This window comes from Macaca thibetana, chromosome 15, assembly GCF_024542745.1.
Source record: "Macaca thibetana thibetana isolate TM-01 chromosome 15, ASM2454274v1, whole genome shotgun sequence".
Lineage (NCBI taxonomy): Eukaryota > Metazoa > Chordata > Mammalia > Primates > Cercopithecidae > Macaca > Macaca thibetana.
The window spans coordinates 56929106-56952535 of NC_065592.1; the positions used below are offsets into that span (position 1 = coordinate 56929106).

Here is a 23430-nt window from a genome sequence, read left to right on the forward strand (position 1 = left end):
GCGGAATGCAAGATGTTCTAAATTGGTGCTTGTTTTGTTGAGCTGAGATGTAGAAGTATAGTCTGGTTCACTAAGATTTGTTGATGATTTCATTTGATGGTTAATATGTGATGCAGTCATTTATTTGAACAGAAAGAGAGGCTTTTTTTTTTTTTTTTTTTTTTTTTTTTCAGTTTACATGGAAAGATTTCTAAGGATGTTCATGGATCCAAGACAAACTTGTCTCAGTCTTTCATTTCATCAGGATCCTTCCATATTGGGGAAATCTCTTAGTATATATCCGATGGGAAAAAGCTAATTCCAGAAGCCAGTGGGGCTGGTCCTCTCTGTGCCTGGCTTCCTATAGGCAAGCAGCCAGTAAGGAACCTACCTAGTAAAGTCAATTAGGCATTTTCTCTCAGGACCCAGGGTTTTAAGGAAGTGACAGAAGGATAAGATGGTGATGATGACTCACCTCTCTGTTCTGAGGTGGGGATAGTTTTACTTCATACTACTTAACTCCTTGAAGTCTGGTTCCCAGCCCTTACTCATTCTGAAAACCCTCTGTGACTATTCCAATGTGTTTCTTTGTGCCAGTTAGCTATAGTCAGTGTACAATCTAGAACTCCATTGAAACAATTTTTATGTAATTCATATTTTTTATCTTTTTCTATCAGTGTTTTTCAACTCAAAAGTAAGCTTATTAATTTTTATTGGTCTCAATTTGACTATAAGAGAATAACTTCTACAAAAGTTATTCTCTTGGTTAGAAGCCCCTGTTGTGAACTCGCCATAGCTATTGGTAAAGGAATTTGTCTGTTATGAGAGGTATGTACTCGTATGTATGCATATTTTGTAAATTAAGTCACTTGTCAGTGTCTTTCAAACAATTTACTCATACTTGTGTCACATTGTTAATGTTGGGGGAAAGCAAAGTTTGAATTTAATTATGCAAAATAGTAGGTACAGTGAAGATACTGATCCTCCCTTCCAAGTCACCTCTTGTGATTTCCTCCCCCTTGTGATTATGTTTCTTGGGCACTACTTTGCTCCCTGAGTGTGAGCAAGAACAACCTGAAGAATGACTGAGATGACCACCAGCAGTAGCATTCACACAGCAGGTCTTTTTGGATGTTTCGTCTCTAGCTTTTAATCTTCAGGGGTCGGTAACGTTTGGCGACTCCCATTGCTTTTAGTAACTAAGGAGAGCCATATATCTTGTGGAAAAACAGATTTGCCTGTGAATGACCTGCATTTATCTCCTCTGCTTATTTAATGGTCATTTCTTTAAAACCCTTTTGGTTTCCAGCCATGTAGGGACATATGTATGCTTACAGGCATTAAATTTCTGTGTCCTATGGGATAAGAAGTATATGTCATCATTAGGTTTTTGGACAGTCTTTGGTTCTCCTTGAAGAGATTCAGGTCTTGTTTTACCTTTATTTGCAGTTTGTTTTCCTCCCCAGCAAGTAAGTCATTGATGGTGAATCATAAATGCAATTGTTCAGAAACGAATCTAGTCAATTTTATGTTCTTCTTTGCAGCCCGTTAAGATATTTGTGTACACCTAAAGGATTTGAATGGGATATCTGTTCAGGTGGCTGTAAGTGAAAATGTGGTGGTGGGTAGGGCAGGGGAATGACACGGCCAAGATACTACCAGGTTATAGAGGATTACACAGAAAATCTTTGTATAACATCTTAATACAGCTATAGATTCTACATTCAGAAAACATACTTCTTTGGGGATTGTAAAAATCTACCATAGCTCCTGGTTATTTGATTTGTATTTTGTTTGTTTCTTGAGACAGAGTCTTGCTCTGTCACTGCCCAGGATGGAGTGTGGTGGTGTGATCACAGTTCACTGAAGCCTCAACCTCCCAAGCTCAAGTGATCTTCCCACCTTGGCCTCCTGAGTAGCTGGGACCGCAGACATGTGCCATTATGCCCAGTAATGTATTTATTTTGTAGAGACAGGTTCTCCCTGTTGTTGCCTAGGCTAGTCTTGAGCTCCTGAGCTTAAGTGATCCTCTAGCCTCAGACTCCCAAAGTGCTGGTATTTGGGAGCCACTGTGTTCAGCCTGTTTTTGTTGTTGTTGTTGTTGTTGTTTGTTTGTTTTGAAAATAATTTTTTTTGCTTCATTTTCTTTAAGTCTTAGATTACAATGGCAGAGAATGCAAATAAAGGAACAAATTAGCTTTGTAGGGAATAATGAGATCAAATAAGTTCTAATTCCTTTAGTATTAGATTTAATTATTACTTTTTTTTTTTTTTGGAAGGGGGTGCACAAGAAGGATAAAGAAGCCCAAAATAGTATAGTAGGCTTTTGTGTTAAGATCCATTTCAGTATATATATGTTTTCTTGCTAGAAAATACTCTTGCTTGAGAAAAATAAGTTTAGTAATCTAAGTAGAATACCTTAATAATGTTGTTGTCAATTAGGATAACTAGAATAAGCACTTAATAGGTTATATTCTATTTGGGTATAGGGGCTAGTAAGTGATCTGGCAGCATACATATTTCAAGTTTTTCCCCAGATAAAGGAGATTAGTTTATAATATGTAACTATTGTGTTCCTTCATTATAAATAGGAAGGAAGAAGTTTTCAGCCACAAAATAGGAAAACTCTTGACAGCATAGGCTATTCAATATTGGAATGAGCTGAAAAACTAGTTTAGTGAAACGTTCATTTCTTCAAGTGGTGTACTTATAATTGAATACCTAACATTTTGTATGGCATTCTACATTGTAGGAAGCTCTTTAACAAGACTGATTCTAACATGCAGATCAAAATCTATTTGTGAAACTTAAGGTGGAGATGGTGGAATCATAGGTGGGGGCGAGCATCAGAGAGTACCTTTAGTGCAGTTTCTTTTCCCACAGATGAGATACCAATCTCAAATTCATAAGGCTAGTTAGCTGGAGGCCTTAAACTCCTAACCTCCTTTTCCTTAGGGCCTCCTTTGTGGTAATAAGATGGATTCTTCTAATCCACTTGTCTTTGCCTTCATCTTAAAATGTGTTTGCCAAGTGGGCATGTAATGTGGCCCAAATAGCTGAGAAGCTCTGTGTATAGAAGTTACTTCCCACATCAGATGGTCCTTCATATTGTTTAATCTGGTGCCATAAAAACATAGCGCCTTCCCCAAGAGTGGGTCTCAGATATGTGAATAAGCAAATTGAGTAACTTCAGTCACAGCAGATTAAAGAAAGCATCACATTAAAAGTTTTTAAGATGAATTAAAATTGAAGTGTTGTTGAACAAGATTTTTTTTAACCCTCTACCCTGTTATACATTTAAAAGTACTTGAGATAATAAAACGGTAATATGTTAAAATTGTGTTTAGGATCTTCCTGTTTCATAGGAAAGACCTGTCCAGAATTAGCAGCAATAGTCAGGTGTACTAAGTTGCTGGGTATATGATTTAGATAGTTTGTTTTTAATATACTTTAAAGTCAGTGGTAAAAGACAAGCCTCTGTGCTCTGCTCATTTGGCAGTGAATCATTGTCTAGGTAAAATCATTTTAGCAAAGTCTTCCTCAAAGTGTCTGTGAATTTTAAATTTGGAGGATTACAATGGCTAATCACTTCAACTTTTAAATGAGGTGATTTGGGAAGAAATGCTCATGTGTGATATGAATGTGGCAATTGTGGGAGCTGCACCATTTTGTACTTCTCTTTAGGAGCCATCTGTTAATTGGTGGGCAGGTTGCCCCGTGGTCTCAGAGTGGCTTGCTGTAGCATAAGCTGTCCCTGAGCAAAAGCAAAATTGGTATTTATTTCTGTCAGGGTACCTCTTTGACTTAATTCGTAGCCATGGTTCCCATCTGACCCATAGCCTTTACAACTCTAACCATATACAGCTCAGTTTCCTCTGTGGACTGTGTTCTATTGGGATTCGTTTTCTTTATTGCTTCAGAGAGAGTGTTCTTGAGGTTTTTGAAGCTGTGTCTGTAGTATTTAAATAGGTTTCCTTTATACTCAGCATTTATACCCCCACCAGCCCAAACACCATCAGTCTGGGGATTTTTCCTAAGCGTATAAAAGTCAGTGCTGTGTGTGACTATTTTAAGTTTAGAGGAAGGAAAGAAAAATGTTTCTCAGACCCTCTTGATTAACTACCTCTTCATTAACTATAAACTAAGCAACATGTCCTGTACCAAGAGAAGGAAAATCGTATGTTATTTATACTTAATCCTTGTGTTGACTGGGGAGGATGGATGTCCTTTGGAAATTTACTTCCTTTGTGTTTGCTAAAAATATCTCTAATTTAATTCTGCTCTTTCTTTTTGATATAAAAGGAATTACAGTGGACAGTTTCCCCCCGGTGGAAGGGTTGTACATACCACTTTATAGCAGATACTTTGCGATCAGTACACATAAGGTGAAATGTGTTTTTACTTTATTGAAACATCTGATCATGTGATGCTACCCAATATTCCCTTCTTAATGACTCAGCTTCCCTCCCTCGCCCACTCCTTTCTAACTTGATGTCACCATATTATATGTGAAGGACATAGGTATGTGCGTGCATTCACAAGGCATGTGTAATTTTGCAATTGCAGCTCAAGAGTTAAAAATAAGCTTCGTTAACACTTGCTGTAGTTTTTCCCCACTTATGGTAGTTATTAACACTTTGTCCGCTGATAATAGCAGCTTAACTGGGTCTAGGGGGGTGGGCAGAAAGAGTTTTCAGGTACTTGTTTTTACAGCTATGTAAAGGAGGTCTCAGGAAATCATAAGCCCTCCCAGATGTAGTCATCTTGGGTGTAGCTTTTTGGTGGTTGGGGTTATCCATCTCAGTTTTATAGTGCAAGAATATTTGCAAGGCTGCTGAGTTGGTGTGTTGTATTAATCTCTGGGTATTATGGTTCAAAAGGTTTCTTGCCTTCTAGTTAGTTTTACGAAGGCAAGACGTTACCATGCCAAGAAAGTATGGATCCTCCTGGGATGCAAGGAGTTGCTAGGTTTCAATCCTGGCCATTACTCTAGAAGGTCTGTAACTAAACCCAGGTTCAGCTGCCTGCCACTTGAAAGTCAGAACACCAGAGGCAAGGATTGGTGGAAGGAAAAGCAGTTTTAATGGGAGCCAGCAAACTGAGAAGATGGTAGACTAGCATTCTAAAGTACCATCTTCGGTTTAAAAATTTACCATAGGGCTTTCAAAGGGAAATTTGGTATGGGAGACATGCAGAAGTGGTACAGGACCTGTGTGTCTTGTTCAGTGGTTCTCTTGGGTGTCTGAGGGTCTGACTGGCATTATCTTGACTTTGGTTCATTGGTGGTGGACTAATTATGACTCCTCCTAATCATGAGGATTTTGCAGTGGGGACTCTCTTCCTGGTTTAAGATAAGCCTCTGAGATTTCTTAAGAGTGTGGTAGATAAGCATGGATTGCCTGAGGGGAGTGTCTAGAGAGGGAAGGAATGAAGAGGTGAGAGGGAAGGGAAGAAAGAAAAGGAGGTGATTTCTAACACCGAGGTCCCTAGTTATAGTCCTATATCTGCATCTGCTCAGTGATTGTACCAGGCTACTAAGGTGACTGTCCCTGGGTCCCTCATGTGCCTCTTTCCTCATTGTGCCTCAGGGCTTGGTGCATCCTGCAGTTTGCTATAAACCTTCACATGGGCCAGCCTTGCTCCCAGGATGAGGGGGTCAGCTTGCTTACCTCTACATAGACGCCTTATGTTCAGCGTAGTACGTCTTTGGTCTGTCTCGTTTATACTTCTTTACAAATTTGTTCTTCTCCATGTTCCTATTTCGTTAATTTGTTTGTCAGGAAACACCTGAATTTCATCTTTTCTGTTTTAACACACTAAAGAGTTCTCTTTTTCAAGCTGGTCCTGGTTAAGCCTGAAACCCCTGCAATGCACTTTATGTATTTCACGTTCATCAGGTGCCTGCATCTCCGTTGTTTACTGTGTGGGGCTTAAAATTTTTGAGCATCTTAGAGGGCAGAGACCATGTGGTATTGATCCCATCTTTTTTCCACTGCTATGAAATCATGCTATGCGTATGAAAGCATTTTAATGCAATCTGCTGAGGAGAGAAGTGTCTTGTGTGGGAGACTGTTTTGGCAGTAGCAAACATGTTTGGCTTTAGCCATAAGAACTGCTTTCTGAGTTTGGAAAAGGAGTATGTAAATCAAGGCCCATTTTAAATGGATCTTTTTATAATGCAGATACCTCTCATCTATCTGTTTTGTAATGATGGATTTGTTTCGGGGACTTAAGTGGTTTGTGCACCTGCAGGATGTCCTTCCTTTTCTTTCAGGTCTTTTTTTTTTTTTTTTTTTTTTCCTTTCATAGTCTCTTGGATGGCTTAAGAAAGAATTGACGTTCCAGTCAATTTATTTCATGACAAAGAACAAGAAAAAATACAGATGTATTTGGAGATTATAAGTATTCTGATTGGAAAGATGTAAGCTTTGGATGTACAGGACTCTGCCACAAAATAATTTCCACACATGACCGAAGGCAGTAAAGTGTACGCTTTCGAAAGACTGAGTTTGGAAAGGTTGATTGTGGCGTGAAAACCTAACTGCTCCCTTGCGCTAGCTGTGTGTGCCTTTGAGCAAGTTAAATTAGCGACTTTGAACCCCCAGCTTTGTCTGTAAAATGGATACAGGTGTATTTACATGTAGTCTTGTGGTGAGAATTAAATGTGACATATGTAATGTAAGGCTCACAGTTGCTTGATAGTTTAGTTTGGCAGTGGCCTGTTGACTTCAAGACAGGTAGACACAGCATTTATGGGGCAGTGTGAATGGGCATTTTTCCCCAACAGACTTGCCTTTTCATACTGGAAGGTTTGGACTGGTGAACTTTTAACTTTTGGGTGAGAGAGTGATTTTTTTAAGAAAAATGTGTTCAAGAAGAAAATTTATCTCTAACAAGAATTTTTTTATCACGTGGACTTGGTGAGTTTGGTAGAGACTAATTTTATAGTTTTCCGTCCTTGGCAAAATGGGGAGCTCTCCATGGTGGTTTGCAGGACTCTGACACAGTTTCAAAACAGGCGCTGATCTAATTATAGTGCATAGGGCCTTTAATTTTTTTTTCTCGTATCAGAATTAAAAAATGATCTCTTACAGAGAGAAAAACACATTAAGAAGCCATACTGCCTCTTGATGTACTGCTTAGTGGGAGGGGTGTGTGTGTGTGTGTGTGTGTGTGTGTGTGTGTGTGTGTGTGTGCAGGCACAAGCAAGAGTGCATGTTTGTGAAGATTGACACCAGCTGGTCGCACAAGCAACAGCAGATGCCCTTTTTACTACCACAGTTAACTTGTTTTCCTCTACCACAATACTATTTTGAGGAATACAGTTCCTTTGCCTTCATCCCAAATGATACTTACTTGAACAACTCCATTGTCTTTTAAGTAAACACAAGATAAAGCAGATAATATAAGACTGTGTGTGTGTTGGGGGAGAGGGGTGGCGGATCTGTATAGAGTCATTTATAATTAACAAAGAAATGAGAAAGTTGCAGCAGACCCAAACCTTTAATTGAAAGTAGATTGGACTAGCCCAGAGTTGTTAATGTTCTAACCTTTTTTGAACTGTCGAGTGTGACTTTCAGGCTATCTGAAGGTATTTTGGCATTTGCTCTATCCTGGTGGCAGCTCCAGTGTTTGAAGGTAGAACTGCTGACCTATCTTTTAGAGAAACTACCTACATCAATAAGTAATGAGAACCGCCTTTTGTTTTCATTGTGGTGAGCTTACACTATCTCAGTCACTTCCTTTCGAGCTGGAGAACCTGCCTTCAGGTAGAGTCTCATCCTGTGTATTGTAGAGGAATTGGTTTATTTTTCTACTGCAGATAATTTTTCCGAATCCTCCTGGTCTTGGATGCAAGACATCTTTGTGTACCCGGTGTAATACTTGGCAAGAATTTAGAGGATTTAATATGCTGTTTCTGTTCTCAATAGTCTAAGACTGAATTGTGTGGGAGTTCTTAATGTTGTCTGAAAATGTGATATATTAAGAACCCACAGTTTCGCCAACTTAAGCAGGGTCATGCTGCATTGCCAGCAGATTCATAATTACTGGGACTGGAACTATAGGAAAATAGAGCTCTACCAGTTGCATAATCAGGGGACAGATACGGCTATTAAAATTAACTTGAAGGGAAAATGCCCTGGTGCTGAGGACGTTAACCGCTCCCTCTAGAATTAGGCTGCCTAGGTAATATTTACCAAACGATCACTATTTACAACTTTGATTGCAGCAGAAAAGTTATAAACTCTTCTATATTAGCTCCATGTGTCTGTAAAGTCCTGAAAATCATTTAGAAACATTGGGGCCTTTCAGTCTCAGGCCAGCTTTATTAGCATTTGGGTGGAAGATGAGTCTTCGAGTGAGCCATCTGTTTTCTGTATTATGTGAGTGTCTAGGTTGAATTCTCCATCCTTGTGATAATCCCTGGTAATGTCCTTTGGGAAGCTGGTAGAAATGCTCCCAGCTTTCAGGAAGGCTGGCTTGGACTGTAGTAATGGGATCTCAGCAGCCCTCCATCTCACAATTTGATCTTACTCATTAGAGGGCAGCAAGGGGGACCTGTTTAACTTGACCCATGTTAACTTGAGTGTTTAAATGGAACGACCTGCTGCATCTGGCATGCTACATTTGAGGAGACTCGGGTTAAGTCAGGAATTAAAATGTGGAGAAAAACGTGTCTAGAGAGAATTGCATCCCTCTGTTCTAAGATTCTCTCAAACCTTTTCCCTGCTGTGTGGTACCCACATGATTTTGCTGTGTATCAAATCTGAGATATTAAGAAAGCTCCTTTGCAAAGTCTGGTGCAAGTTGCTTTGGTGCCAGAGTTGCAGTGCACAGCCTGTCTGAACAGACACACATAATGAGTGCCCAAGAACAGTAAGTCCATCGGAAGAAATACAACATATTTGCAACTTCATTGTGTGTTTGAGGACGGAGAGAGGAAGGATATTAGGAAGGAACAGGGTCTTTATTAAAAACAAAAATTTTCCCCCCTTGTAATGAAAACTTGTTTTTGCAAATCAAATTATTTGCTTTTGTTGTTGTTGTTGTTAAGGCATGCAGTTTAATGCTGTATTAGGGTTGTGTTTGGAGAAAGCAAATCCTTCCATTTTGCTTTTAAAAGTATTGCATTTTTAAACCTCAGGTTGCAAATCTTGCTTGACAGAGAGGACCATAGTGACCTGTTTCTGCTAACTGTGGGATTTGAAAAAGACCCACACTGCTTTTATTCTTCTATTTCATAAAACATTACTACTGCTCTAAATGAAATAATAGATACACATCAATCAGTGTAGTCACCTTTTATTGTTGATTCAACTACCAGGTTTTTACAGAATTCACTCTGCATTTTATTTGACTTGTACATGAATAGTCTCGGCAGACTTAATTATATTAGTGAAAAAGTACTTTCAACAAAATTATATGCTGACATCCCGTAATTCATACTTACAGATTTGTGAAACAGATTTATGTAAATCTATCAAATTACTCTAGATGACATTTTTTAAAATTGAGACTTCATCTTAATGGTATTTGTAGAAATTTTTCATATGAACAATTTTACACGAACTATTTAAAACTCATATGACTTCCTTATGAAGGCAGAATACTATAGCATTTCAGCATCTTGCCTCCACATGTTCTGTAATCCATCTGGTACAATGTAGGGACATGAGAAACATGTTTATAAGGGCAACTGTCCTAAACCACAGGCTCCTAGAGGGCAGATGCTGCTGTTCCTTCATTTGTTGTTCATTCAGTCCTTCACAGAACATTTAATGATCTGTCTTAGGGTCCTGTTTGTCAGGAACTATGTTCTGCTTGCCCTTGCTCGGCAGTCTAGTGAGGGAGCATCCAAAACCCCAGGCATACATAGCAAGATAACGGAATAATATAAGAAGCTGTGGGAGGACTAGATAGGAGGAGCACTGAACAGGGAAGGGGCAAGTTGTGGCAGGAAATAACTTCAGATAGTCTCAAAGGATACATAGGAGTTGGCTAGTTGGAGAGCTGTGTTCCAGACCTAGGGTGTATGTGTAGGAGTGGTGGAAGATGAGCAAAAGTAGAAGTGAACACAAAACTGAGTGACTGGAAACCAGAGTATGGTTAGATTTGTGTTTTAGGAAGTTCTCCTGGACAATATTTTGGTGGAGGATGGCTGTTTTTGGAATTAACGGGAGTCTAAGCAAGGGGTGTCCTATTAGGATAGTGTAGCAATAATCAGGGCCAGGATAATACAGAACCAATGCTAATGCAGACAAAGGACTGATTTAGATGGTAGAACTGGTAGAATGTGATGCATGTATGGCAGAACTTGGAATGGAATAAGTCTTGCACATCTTCACTGTTAGACTTGAGCTAATTCCTTCAAGCCTTGGATCAAATGTTACCTGCAGAATGGGGCCTGCTCTGACCACTGTATTTGAACAGCAGCCCTGCCCCTCCCCTCCCCACTCTCATCCCCTGCTGCTTTTTTTCTCCTTAGCTCTATTTTCTTCTAATACCCTGTAGAATGTGTTTGTATCTCCACTTGTCAGAATATAGGCTTTATGAGAAAGAACTTTTTCTCTTTTGAATTCTCAAGGCCTAACAAAAAGTATGGTTCCCATAGTTATTGAATGCTTATTTTACATGAGAAATTTGTAGGGTGACTCTTGTTTTTTGGTGTTTTAATACAAAATTTTATTTTCCACAATTTTGTGTTGAGGGTCTCGTTTAATATTGGTTAGATAAAATTAATGTATCTTTTAATCAAGAATTAATCAATGTCTGTTGCCTTTACCTTTAAACCTGAGGGGGTAATTTGATTTTTCTGAACATTGGTAGTAATTTAAAATAGAAAAGACTAAATAAAGTGACCTTTGAATGAAACAGGTCCAGAAGATTGTGTATTTCTAATTAAAATATACAATTAAAATTTTAATTAAAGTAGGGTATTACAAGCAATGTAGGTGGCAGGGGAATGGCTGATGCTTTGAATTACGCACAGTTTGGGATAAATTGGCGTTTACTGGGTTTCCCACAGTAGCACTCTGCCACTAAACGGGCTGTCTTCCTGTTTTCCTCTCCTTGCTCTGACCCCTGTTCTCAGTAGTCTTTGGTCCTCTTCAGAGGCCTGTGGAGTGCTTCAGCTCTGTGATATAGATCCCTGGACCATGATTTCTACCAGCCTGTTTATAACTGTTCGCGTTGTGCCAGGAGCATTTTATAAGCTATTTTTCTATCTCTTGTGAAGAGGGATTTCTTTTCTGTGGCATATATGTTAGATTAAAAAGAAGGGTGTAAAACAAAAGGCATTCATACACCATAGTGCAGCACAGAATATAACAAAGTTCTAGAATCCGTACCAAGGCAATTAGAATCAAGACTTGGGGCCAGGTACGGTGGCTCACGCCTGTAATCCCAGCACATTGGGAGGCCGAGGTTGGTGGATCAGTTGAAGCCAGGAGTTTGAGACCAGCCTGGCCTACATGGTGAAACCCTGTCTCTACTAAAAATACAAAAAGTAGCTGGGTGTGGTGATGCATGCCTGTAATCCCAGCTACTTGGGAGGCTGAGGCAGAAGATTCGCTTGAACCCAGGAGGCGGAAGTTACAGTGAGCCGAAATTGTGCCACTGCCCTCCAGCCTGGACGACAGAGAGAGACACCTTGTCTCGAAAGAAAAAAGATTCGGATTAATGGTTTTGAATATTCTTAAGAACACGTGACCACAGGTAGCTTTTGAGAATAGCTGAGGACACATGGCGTTGACCCTATTCTTTATGTTCAGTTACCAGGCAAAGTTTTTAGCGTTTAAAGACTTTTTTTTTTTGAAGAGCCTTAGCTTTGTCATTCTGGTCAGAACAGTCTTTTAATCATGTTGGTTTCCATAATGGTTATACTTGGAATTTAAATGGAGCATTTTATAAAAATTTTTTAAAGAAATGAGTCTTAGTTTGGGGATTATCAGTATGCACATTCTAAATTCAGAGAGACTTGAAAAATAGGTTTGGATGATAAGGATAAATGTTGCTTGGTTTCCAAGCCTTCCATTGTGGCCCATGACTGTTACTGATGAATACAAGAGTGGGAAAAGGGTAGGTTAGGTATTTTTTTTTTTAATGTTTGCTTTGCTACTGCTTTTATTTTTAAAAACTGTGCAGTCACTTATCACCAGAAATATGCACTATATAAATAAGATGCAATTTATGTTGTCATAGGAATGAATAACGGCACAGAAATTCATATATAGTAAAAGTGGTATTTGTGCAAAAGGTACAGAAGTTTGAGATAATAGTCAGCCAAGAAGCATCTTTTGTGGTAAAAGTGTCAGAAGTGCCTGGTTACATTATTATTCAGGCATATTGGGTACAAACTAGTCCTGGGCTTACATTTAATATGCCTGAAGTCTCAGTTCAGGTATAAACTAGTTGTTAATTGAGTGGAGAAGAGCACAGCATTTGAGAGTCCTGACTTTAAGTCCTGACTTTACTACTTCCTCCCTGCCTTTTTGATTTGTAGAAGCTGATTGACCTTGCCAAGCTTCAGATATCATTTCTACCTTGTAGGAGAAGAATCTGAATACCGAACATGGTTAATGTGAAGCTACAATTAAACAGTAAAATACCATGTAGCTAAAAGGTGAGAATCGGGAGGCTTGCCTATCTTGGTATCATCTGTGATGCCCTTAATATATTTTAAACATCCAATAAGTATTTGCTGCCTTGATTACAGATTTTCACTGTGAAGTAATTTAAAGTTCTAACTCCCTTTTGTTACAGTGCCAACATTTTAATACACCAACGACGGTAGGTTTAGAAATACAGTCTTTTAATAGCAGATACCCTCTTTCATATTATTTTGCTCAGGGTAATAATACAGTTTTGCTTACCTCAAACATATTGTGAGTGGCACTCATCCTAATAATACCACTAGGCAAGTAAGAAACTTTTTACAAGGAGGCAAAGTCATTTGCGGATAAATATTTCTGAGTATAAACAACAGATATTAGGTAAATATTAGATAAATATTAGGTAAATATTTCTGAGTATCTAACAGATATTAGATATTTGACTCATCATAGCCAGTCATGATTGCTTGAGGGTGTCACGTGGAAGACCCATCTGATGGTTGGGTCCTCTGGTGGTGGTGGTGGTGGTGGTGGTGTTGGTGGTGGTGGTGGTCGTGGTGGTGGTCGTGGTGGTCGTGGTGGTGGTCGTGGTGGTGGTCGTGGTGGTGGTGGTGGTGGTGGTAATACCTTTGGTTAAATAACATCAGTAAGTTTCTCATTCTTTCATTTAGCAAACATTTGCGTGTCTACAGCAGGCCCAGAGTTAAGAGTTCAGAGGCCAGAGTGGGAAACAGCTAAGTAGGAAGTAAGCAAGACAGGTTTTTCACTTTACCCACTGATCTAATCTCAGCGGGCACTTCTGTGCCCCAGACTGACCTCAGGAGGCCAGTAAACTGTTTCTTTGAAGTAATAGGTAACTTGAAGATTTTAGAAGAAACACATCCATATGTATCTAAACAACATGGCTATGAAACGGCAGTCATCCCTACAAGACCTTTCTTAGACCTCCCAGTAGCCCCGTTGTAGCCCCACCGTGGTTCTCACCATTAAATGCAGTGATTTCTCAACATGGCGGCTGTACGTTAGTCACCAGGGTTTTAAAAAGCTAGTACCACTGCTTCACGACAGACTGATAAAATCAGAGCCCAAGGTGGGAGGATCGCTTGAGCCCGGGAGTTCAAGCATGGCCTAGCCAACGTAGTGAGATCTCATCTCATATACATACATATACATATACATATACATATACATATACATGTATACACACACGTATATGTGTGTGTGTATATATATATCTTTGGGAGTGGGATTTGGGGATCAGGGTGTTTTTGTTTTGGTTTTTTTTTAAAGCTTTCTGGATGATTCCATTGCAGTCAAGGTTGAGAATGCACTGGGGTTAGAAGCTGCTAAGATGCAGGAGGAGTAGTATCTATCAGTAGAAAGGGCAATTAGACTATGCGGATATAATTGATTTATTTTGTCATAGAATAGCAGTGTGACAAAACTATGATATGTTTGTGTTGCCCTTTTCTTTTTCTGTTATATTTGTAGCATCTTTTTTATTTAACTTTAAATGAATACACTTAAAATCTTTAACAGTAAGCTTGTTATTTTTTTCTCATGTTATCTTTTGACTAGGGTGATGATCTACTTTCATCATTAATAAGTATTTTCATCATTGCTTCAGCAACCTAGTTGGGTAGAAATTATCCTCATTTTAGAGACAAGGAAGCTGTGGTTCAGAGAGGTGTTAAGTAGCTTCTTCAAAGTTGCACAGCTGAGAGCCAGTAAACACCAGAACCAGTATTGAAATCTGTCTTCTTTCCACTGTAAGCTGGTTCTTTGAGCAGGTTTTGTTACATTCAGCCTATTTAATTCTACTTAATGACAATAGGACCGCAACATACTTTCATAAGAGGGGCACAATGCATGCAGTAGACACATGATAAATGTTGAATTAATGAAAAGCTGAATGCTTAAAAATACAGTGGCTTCACATGTGACTCTTTACTAGAACTATAAAATAAAACCTCTCAATTTTAGTGTGAGATAAAATTAACCTAATTAGTTTTTAGCTCTCTATTCCTTTCTCTTTAAAAAAAAAAAAAAAACCACACAGGAAAAAATACATTTTGATAAGAGGGTACAAGCAGTGATTATCCAAAATTCTGGTTGTGGTCCCAAAATATAATCACCAGTTTTCATATTGGGCACTATATTTAGCCTTCTCTTTTTGTTTACATAGTAACAAGTAGCCACATTAGGATAACCAGAGTACCTGTCTTAAAAACCCACTTGTACCTACGGTGCCCCATCAAGAACAAATACCTTACTTCCCTTTGAAATCGATGCAACAATAGAACTTAGTAAAAGCATTTGGACTGTCCTTGGGCATCTGGGAAATCGTCATTTAGTTTGTTTTGACTTTTGTAGACCAAACTTTTCTTATGCCCATTTTTGTCACCTGTATAATGTTTCTTGCCGTTTCAAACTGAGAAACTTTCTTCATTGAAAAATTGATACCTTTGCAATTGACTTTAGTTATCTTTGCACTCCATTGATTCAGCTGCTTTTGATAGCTCCTATTTTCTGAGATTTAGGGCATCACTTAGCCAGGAGTGAGAGGGCTCAGATGATTGGGGGAGGGTGGCCACAACAACAAACACTTTTAAGCAACTTTTACTCCAGACTTTTTTTCTCCTGTTATTTTTGTTTATGTTCTATTTCTTCTTTTCCTATATGTTCTCATTGTCTTCGATGTCATCACTGTAAATGTTCTGTGTTCATATTTCCCTGTTCTTATGTAGATCATAAAACCCTCTTTGGAGAAATTTGATTGAGTGTATTTGAAGATAAGCCCTCCTCTAAAATAAACTTACACGTATACATGCCCACACATGGTTCTTCACCATTTTAGACTCCGACATAATTGTACTTGGTAAAGGCTGTAAATGTGTCAGGGTACAATTTACAGAACACTGACAGATTCTTGGTTGATGTTTTCTGTCTTCCCATTTTATGGCTAAGGAAACCGAAGCTGAAAAGGTATTGCCTGTTAAGCCCTTTCCATAGCACAGAGATTTATCCCCACAGTTTCTGGACTGAGCATTGTCTTGCTGCTGGTATACTCTGGCTCAGGCAGGGCATGTATGATGGAATCCTTTGGGGATGTGTGTGGTTTTTTTTTTTTGTCCTAAACAGCACTGCTTGTTGAGTTCTAAAACTTGCAAATGTAGTAGACAGGAAACAAAAAGACTTCATGTATATTTCTAGAATTAATAGAGAGTTATTTTTACTGTTGAGGAAATATGCTGGTGTTAATGACAAGACCATATGCCAAAATGAAAGTCGATCTCTGTCAGCAGTGTAGAACTAATATATGCCTTTTTCCCCTTCCCTCTCATTAGGGCAGAGCTTGGGATATGGCTTTGTGAACTACATTGACCCCAAGGATGCAGAGAAAGCTATCAACACCCTGAATGGACTGAGACTTCAAACCAAAACAATAAAAGTATGTTAAAAAATTTTTTATATCTACTTGTAGAACAGAAGTTTAAAAAAATTAAGGTTTACTGGTAGTTTTTTCCTTTCTTCCTTTTGGGCCCATATAAACAGTTACCTGGGAGACATAGTGGAATTTTGGTGTTTGTTGCATGATGGGGGGAACTGTTCAAGAGTACTATATATAATCATTCATGTATTCGCAAAGGGACAGAGCAACAACTCTCTTAGATAAATATTTTAGTAAGCCTATGGAATCAGATCTTCTTCCCTTATAGAGAATTACTTGCCCTATAACTTGGGGAAACCTTAGACTTGTTCTTCTCTAAAGGTCTGGGTGTTAAATAAGCAACATTTTGCGAGCCATGCAGTCAGTCACAACTTCTCAACTCTGCCTTTACAGTTTGAAAGCAGTAATAGCCACTACATAAACAAATGGATGCAGCCGTGGTCCAATAAAACTTTATTTATGGGCAGTGAAACTTGATAAGATGTTTATGTGTTACAAATATTATTTTTATTTTTTCCAAGTTAAAAAATGTAAAAATCATTCTTAGCTCATGGATTATACAAAAAGGTGGCAGGCTAGATTTGGTGCTTGAGTTGTAGTTTGTTCTAGCAAATTCAGCTTGCTTTGAGGAGACTGGAGGAACTTACGTGACACAGGTTATTTTTTCTGTTTTTGTTTTTAAGACATACAGTGAATAATTTTGTAGATATTTTGCCGCTTTTGTGAATCTTTGAAATTCTTATGTAGATTCTCTCTGGAGAGGGAGCTAATCCAATTCACAGCGTAGATTTCTTTTCCTTTAGAAAATAAGAGGGATGTTGCCTCTAGCAAATTCTTAGTACATGTACCATCAATTTGCTCTCTCCTGCCCAGTGCAGACATTGCCAATCAATCATGGCACTCTTTCTCACAGAGTCTAGATGTGGCTCCCAAATATTTTTCAAAATAGTGTTCCAGACAACCTCTATCAATTGACTCAAGTGTGAACCTATTTTCCACCCTTGATTTAAGAAACCAGCTCAGGCGATAGCCTGAAGTAGTGAGGGGGAAGTTAGTCAACGCTGACTGTAGTATCCATCTTGCTTAGAGACTGATCTAAAAGATTTTTGCCCATTTTTTTCAGGTATCTAGAAATGCAGTATCATTTTTGTGCTTTAAAGTTGCTTTTTTAGAATTACCAGTTAAGGTAATTTATTAGCCCTGAGTGGTTTTGACACATCGTTCTTTATATTTATTGGGCCCCAAGAAAAATGCCTACCACCCCTGTCTTATCTAAAGGAAAGTATATAGTGGTTCCCAAATATACTAGGATATGAGAGGTCCAAGAATTCTAGATATTTCTTGAGCAAGAAAATGTCCTATGAAAAGATTCACCAATCAGAAAATGAACTGGTTACTGTATATTATCAAAATGTGAAGGGAAAAATCAGATTTCCAATAAAGTCTAAGACAAAGCCTTAAGTTTGCTTTGAAGTTTTTTCAGTCTGAACTACTTTTTCTGGTTATATTTCTCTGCATACTTTTTATTTGTGTCAGAGATCTTTTACTAGTACTATTAAGTAACAAGTGTTCTTTAAAAAGACATCCAGTGTTCAGTTACCTTCAGACCATGTGCTCTCTATCCTACAGATTTTTGCAGGTTTCTCTACCTCAATTTATATTGATTTCCAGGGGTGCTGCTAATTTGTCCTAGTTCTGAGGTCCTGAGTTGTGGTTGAGAGAAAATGGAATAGATGGTCAGGATGGCTCATCCCAGGAACTATCCTTTTCTCCATTCCAGAAATAATTACACTTATTTCATTCTAATGTGTCAGTTATTTTACTATATATCCTCACTGCACTAAGATCCAAAAGAAGGTAGAAATGCAGGGGAAAATAGGTCTCCATAGGAGAAATGTCTGTGGCCTTCAAGGAGACAGTTGATGACAGCTGCTTCCTTTACTGTTCATAATCCAGCCTTTTCTCTTTAGGGCCCAGCTGCTTGGGCTGAATATGTGGAAGAAAGGACAGTAAAGCCTTGTGGCTTTTATACTGTGACATCAATTTCTGATTTTCTGAGATGTGGGTCAGGGTAATGGGTAAACAGCAGGCTACTACTTTCCCCGCCCCTATTTGATTCCTGTAAAAATATCAGATAACAGCTGGTATCCTCAGTTTGGCCCAGATTTGTCCAACAGGCAAAGCAAACCATTTCCCCCAAGTATATAGCATCCCCTTTGCTTGCTTGTTCTTTCTGTGTTTACTTATTTCCATTAGGCAGATTCTGTGTTCCTGTACAATGTCTTGAGCCAAGTTTTTCTAGTATTCACAGCTTTAAGAATGATTTGGAAGTTGAGTTAAACCTTTTCATTTCCTGGGATACTATTCCATAAATAAGTCTTTTCCCTCCTCTAGTCTATACTGGTGATGGTTGTCAGCACCACTTTCTTACAAAGCACCACTTTACTCATGTTACTGCTCACTCAAAACTCGATGGTGTTTCTCTACTGTTTTACCCTATCGTCTGGCTGAGCTTTGTAGCAGTGACGCCAGTGCTATTGCTGTTCTCCACTGTAGTCAGACTGGCTCTTTAGTTGTAAGCTGATCTTATTCCCAATGTCTATGCGTATGCTTTTGCAACTCCTACTTCCTGGTATACCCTTTCACACTCGTTTTTAGTTTAACTGTGGTCATCTCATGTTTTGGAGCCCATCTAAAGGAATTCTGTCCTTCAGCTTCTGTCTTGCCAGGTTATTCCAGCTCCTGCTGAGTTCTGCCGTCTTTGAAGTCTATATTCTTTACCCTTGAGGAATCACAGACATTTTGGAATTACAGGGGGACCCATATGTAATTTAGGCTTAAGCACTGTTCTCTGTCCCCAGTCAGAGTGGAGATCTTGGTGGTCATACAATTTAGCCAAGACCAGGCAGTTGAAGACAGAGCTGTGACTCAGAACAAACCCTTGTCTTCTGATCGTTATATCAAAACTCTTGCCAAGACACTGTGCTTTACTTTAGAAAGGTACAGAAGATTGGTTAGTACGTACAAGTGTTTGTGTACTCTTAGCATTTAGTATGCGTTTGGTAAAATTCCTGGTTATTGGGATATTGAAACAGTGAATCAAGTGCTGTGAAAGGTGGTTTATTTAGCAGTTTCTCCTGGGGCTCCCTAATAGCATTAGCTCAGTAGGGTTTTGTGCAGTAGTTGGTGTGTTGAATAAATGACAGATATTCAGTATTTCCGTGGTGAGTGAAGTCCCTCAGGCTCTGTGAGGACCTAAAGCAGTTGTTCCCAAACTTTGGTTGCATCTTAATCCCCAGAGAAGTGGGTTGGAAATGCAGTTTCTGGGATCCACTTTAGATCTGCTAGATCACTGTCCACAAGAGAGATTCAAGGTTCTGTTTTTTATTATGCTTCCCAGGTAATTTATGACAGCAAGTCTAAGGCCTAGCACTTAGGAATCACCAAAAATGTTTGGCGGTTCTCTATACATTTGGTATTTTTTGTGCAAAGTTCAGTTTGTCTTCTAGCATTTTACCTTAATAATCCTCCTGTGGTTCATTCTGTTAACCAAAATATTAATGTTTTTTCTTGAGCATCCTGGGTGATCATTTAGCATTCAGAGTTCAACATGGTTCACCAGCCTTTGCTTTTAAAAAATATGGCATAGAAATTGAAAACAACATACTCACCTCATAGTAAGATGCTGTTTAAGTAGTAGCAGATACAGGTTAAAGTCTCGAGGTAGTAGTTCTCTTGTCCTAAGGGTCACTTTTTTCCCTGGTTAAGGAGATGTCCCAGAGGCATACCTTGCTGGTGAAATCACATCATCCCTGTACTACATGGGAGGCAGCTGTTTTGGGTTGAGCCTGCCCACATTGTCCCCCAGTGTTGACATGGTAAATAAAGTGTGAATATTACAAAAATGTTTTAAAATTCTCATTAGGGAGGGTAATGAAAAGGTAATATGTGTGTACAGTTCAGGCATGGGAGTGGGGGAGTAATCTCATGGAAGTGTCAAATTGTATGCTGATGAGAAGAGAGGATTTTCACCAAAAGCCTTCAGGTCCCTATGGGAATCCTTCCTTTGGTGGATTATACATGAGGCGAGTGGTTGTACCTACTGAGTTCAGTCTTCATGCTCTTTCTCTACTCATTTTATTTTTAGGGGTCTTAAGTATTGAAAAAATCTAGATAGTATGTGGAATTTTTATGGCTTAAAGCTAATACTTTTGACTTGTTAGGTTAATAGTGTCAGACTGAAGTTCATGATTAGCAAGCTAAAATCATTCATTTCCAAGAATATGTATAGACTTCCTCCCTCCTCTGCATAAAGAGCTCTGGATAGATGATTATCACATAACAGTGAAATGGATGCATGGCTCCCAGCATCTCTCTCAGCTTTTCCCTTCCCTACAATGGGCCTACGATGCTTTATTTTTCCTGAAACTGGGGTTGATTTATCTGGAGAGAAGGAGCTATTATCTCAGGGAATAGAATGTTTTATTGTTATTGGTAGGTTCTAACCCCTCAAAAGAAAAAAAAAATTCTGCCTAGAACTACTACTATAGAAAAACTGCCCGATTTTTGTCTTAATTTTCCTTGATCATTCAGCTATAGACCAGGCTAAAATTTACCTTTGCTTAAAAGTTATTAATTCGTATACAATCATATGAAATTTCTTACACTGAAATAATTAAACCATAATTTAACCACATTTGGAAAATTCTATTATAAAAATGAGAATATTATAAATAGTATTATCTATTTGTTGTGTTCAGTTTGAGTGATTAAACAAAGCTAAGAAACCTGTATTCTAAGCTACTGTATTGCCATTAACTTTTTGTTAAATTTATACCTTTTTCTAACTAGTTTATCCTTTTCTCATTAGTAAATGTCATATTTATACTTTTTTTTTTCTGTTTAGCATGAACTTGACCCTTAACATAGGAGGAATATAGAACTACATTTCTGAAGTCTTACCCTGTCTAAATTACCTTACTAAAATGATTTAACTGGCTGCGTAATCTTGGACAGAGCTTTTAACCATTTAAGTTTCCATTTATATCGTTAAAATAATTTATTCATCACTGAGAATGTTCATTACCTGCCTTTTAGGAGAGGAAAAAAGCTTTTGATGGTCTGCCAAGTTGCATATTAAGAAAAAATGTAACTTTTTAAATGAATTCATGTTTATTGTATAGAATGATTTGATGAAAAGCAGCACCCTCTCCTGAAGAGAGAATAATTTTAACTGCCTTCCTCTTTCACTCTTGCAAGTTTAACAGCCACTGTAAACTTTATATTGGGATTTGAGTTTCTAGTTCAAACTCCTTTTGCGACAGGATTATTGGGAGTGGGGTGGTTTTTCTTTATCATTATAATTTGTTCTTTTATAAAAGTTAATACTGACCAGGAGGAAATATTCTTAGATGCTGTGTAAACCAGTCCCCACTGTAAAGAAAGAGAGGGAATATGCAGGCAGGAGTGTAAGTAAAGCTATGCTAAGGGCCTGCCACCCAGTAGGTCCTCTGTTAAAATACCTGCAGCATAATTTTGTGTTTGAGATAAGTGGCTCTTTTAATAGTCATAATGCTGAGAGTTCATGGCTTTTGTAGGGCATGGAAGGTTTAAAGCAGTTGATAGGGGAACCATATAGAATTTGCCCAGAAAGAAAGAAGGATGGGAGGCGAATGTGGGAATGAGCCTGAGTTATGGGTTATAGAAGTGTGTTCTGGGTGCGCATGTAAAGGCGTTGATGTTTTGTTCTGTAGGTGAGGATGGGGCAGCGGAGGGTTTTGAGCAGAGCAGTGTTGGGATTGACTTTGAGTATTTATTAGGAGAGGAAGGTTTGCTTTGTATTTAAACTCCACATCTTTCTGAGCATTTCAGCCCACCCTAGTGTTTCTCTGGCTTGTGTAGTTTGTTATTTTCTGTGATAGTACAAAGGGTAGAAATTTATAAATCATCTTCTACAAAGTACTTCTCATTTAAAAACTTGGATATATACCATTATTTCCCTTTTACCTTGAGCAGCTTTGGAAAATTTAGAAGTAATAGGTTGAAGACCAGGCCTCAAATTAATTGACCTACTTATGAGGTGTTAGCCTGATAACTGTCATTTATCTGGACCAAAAAAAAAAAAAAAATTGAAAAAGTAGATACCAGGAGTGGGGTAAAAATGGAAACATTGAGTAAATTGTTCGTTTGCCTTTTAAAGAATACAGACTGACGGAGTACATGTTTTCCTAACTTCATTGTTAACTTGTGTTCTGGAAATTTCCACAGCCACATGTCAAGTTTGAACAGTATATTATGTCTTCTTATCAGCACTTCTTCAATACATTTAGATAAAATTCTTCTATCTATATTGAGTCCCATTTACATAGTCCTTACTTGAAGTGAGAAGCGACAGATGACTTTTTTATTGTTATTTGTATAATGCCCTTCATGTGTTTTGTAGAATTCTCTCTTTTCAGCTTTAATTTTTTTCATACAAAAAGCCCAGAAATTTCTTACTCACCTAGTGTGATCTAGGGAATGTGGGTAGGTAGCCCAAGTAAGATCCAGAGCTTGAATGTCCTGTCCTCAGGCCGCTTGTGTTACATCTGTTCCTTCTAGCTACCTCCAAAGTGAGAGTTAATTGGAATTCCCAAAGGGCAATAACTAGGCATTCTTCCAATGGATTTCCTTTAGATTTTCCCACAGTTGTTGGAGCAGAGGCAGAGCCTACAAAGAGGGAAGGATGAGGAACAGGGTTCCTGGTGGCAGTGTCCCCAGCTTACTTCCTGCCTGCCAGCCACACACTGGGTAGTGATGGTGGAAGAGTCTCAACAGTTGACTGAACCCATCTTTATTGGAATTGATGGATCATTTTGTTACCTAAGCATGCTCCACAGGGGTATCATAGCCCTTCATGGCAGATGCTTAAACTTATGCTAAGTGAGGTCTATACCAGAAAACCCTGGCTTTTTCATTTCTGTAACCAGCATGGAGAATTTCAGGTTTCATGAAGACCTTCATTGGAAACTGCCTCCTTGTGAGTTATTGCTTCTGTGTAAGGCAGGGGGAAAGCCACAGAAGTAATAACTTGTATAGGTTTAGGAAATTGTTGCTGTCTGTGTGTGTGTGCACGTGTGGAATTGAAAGGTTCACGTGGTGGGGATGTCATTGAAACTTACTGTCAGAAATTTGAGTCATTGAGGCAGGACCCTTATAACAGCTCAGAGGTCTAGAATGTTAAGTGCAAAATTGGTTTTCTAGTAATAATGAGGCTGAGGAAGAGATTCAAGCAAACCATGTGCATTGTGATAGAAGACACTGAAAATAGTTGAACCACATGTTCAAATCTGTTTGAGTTTGAGTTCTAAGATAACAGTGAGATAAGATAAATTGAAACTGATCGGGATG

The 23430-nt window shown here is 38.6% G+C and overlaps 1 protein-coding gene across 14 annotated transcripts in view; it reads left to right on the top strand.

Moving 5' to 3' along the window:
* The window catches only part of ELAVL2 (ELAV like RNA binding protein 2), a 161579-nt gene that overhangs the window by 106778 nt on the left and 31371 nt on the right, over positions 1-23430 (top strand). For all 14 annotated transcript variants that reach the window (XM_050759571.1, XM_050759563.1, XM_050759562.1 and 11 more), the window contains one exon: positions 15938-16041. In XM_050759571.1, coding sequence (XP_050615528.1) covers positions 15938-16041 — 104 coding nt within the window. The remainder of the gene's footprint in view (positions 1-15937; positions 16042-23430) is intronic.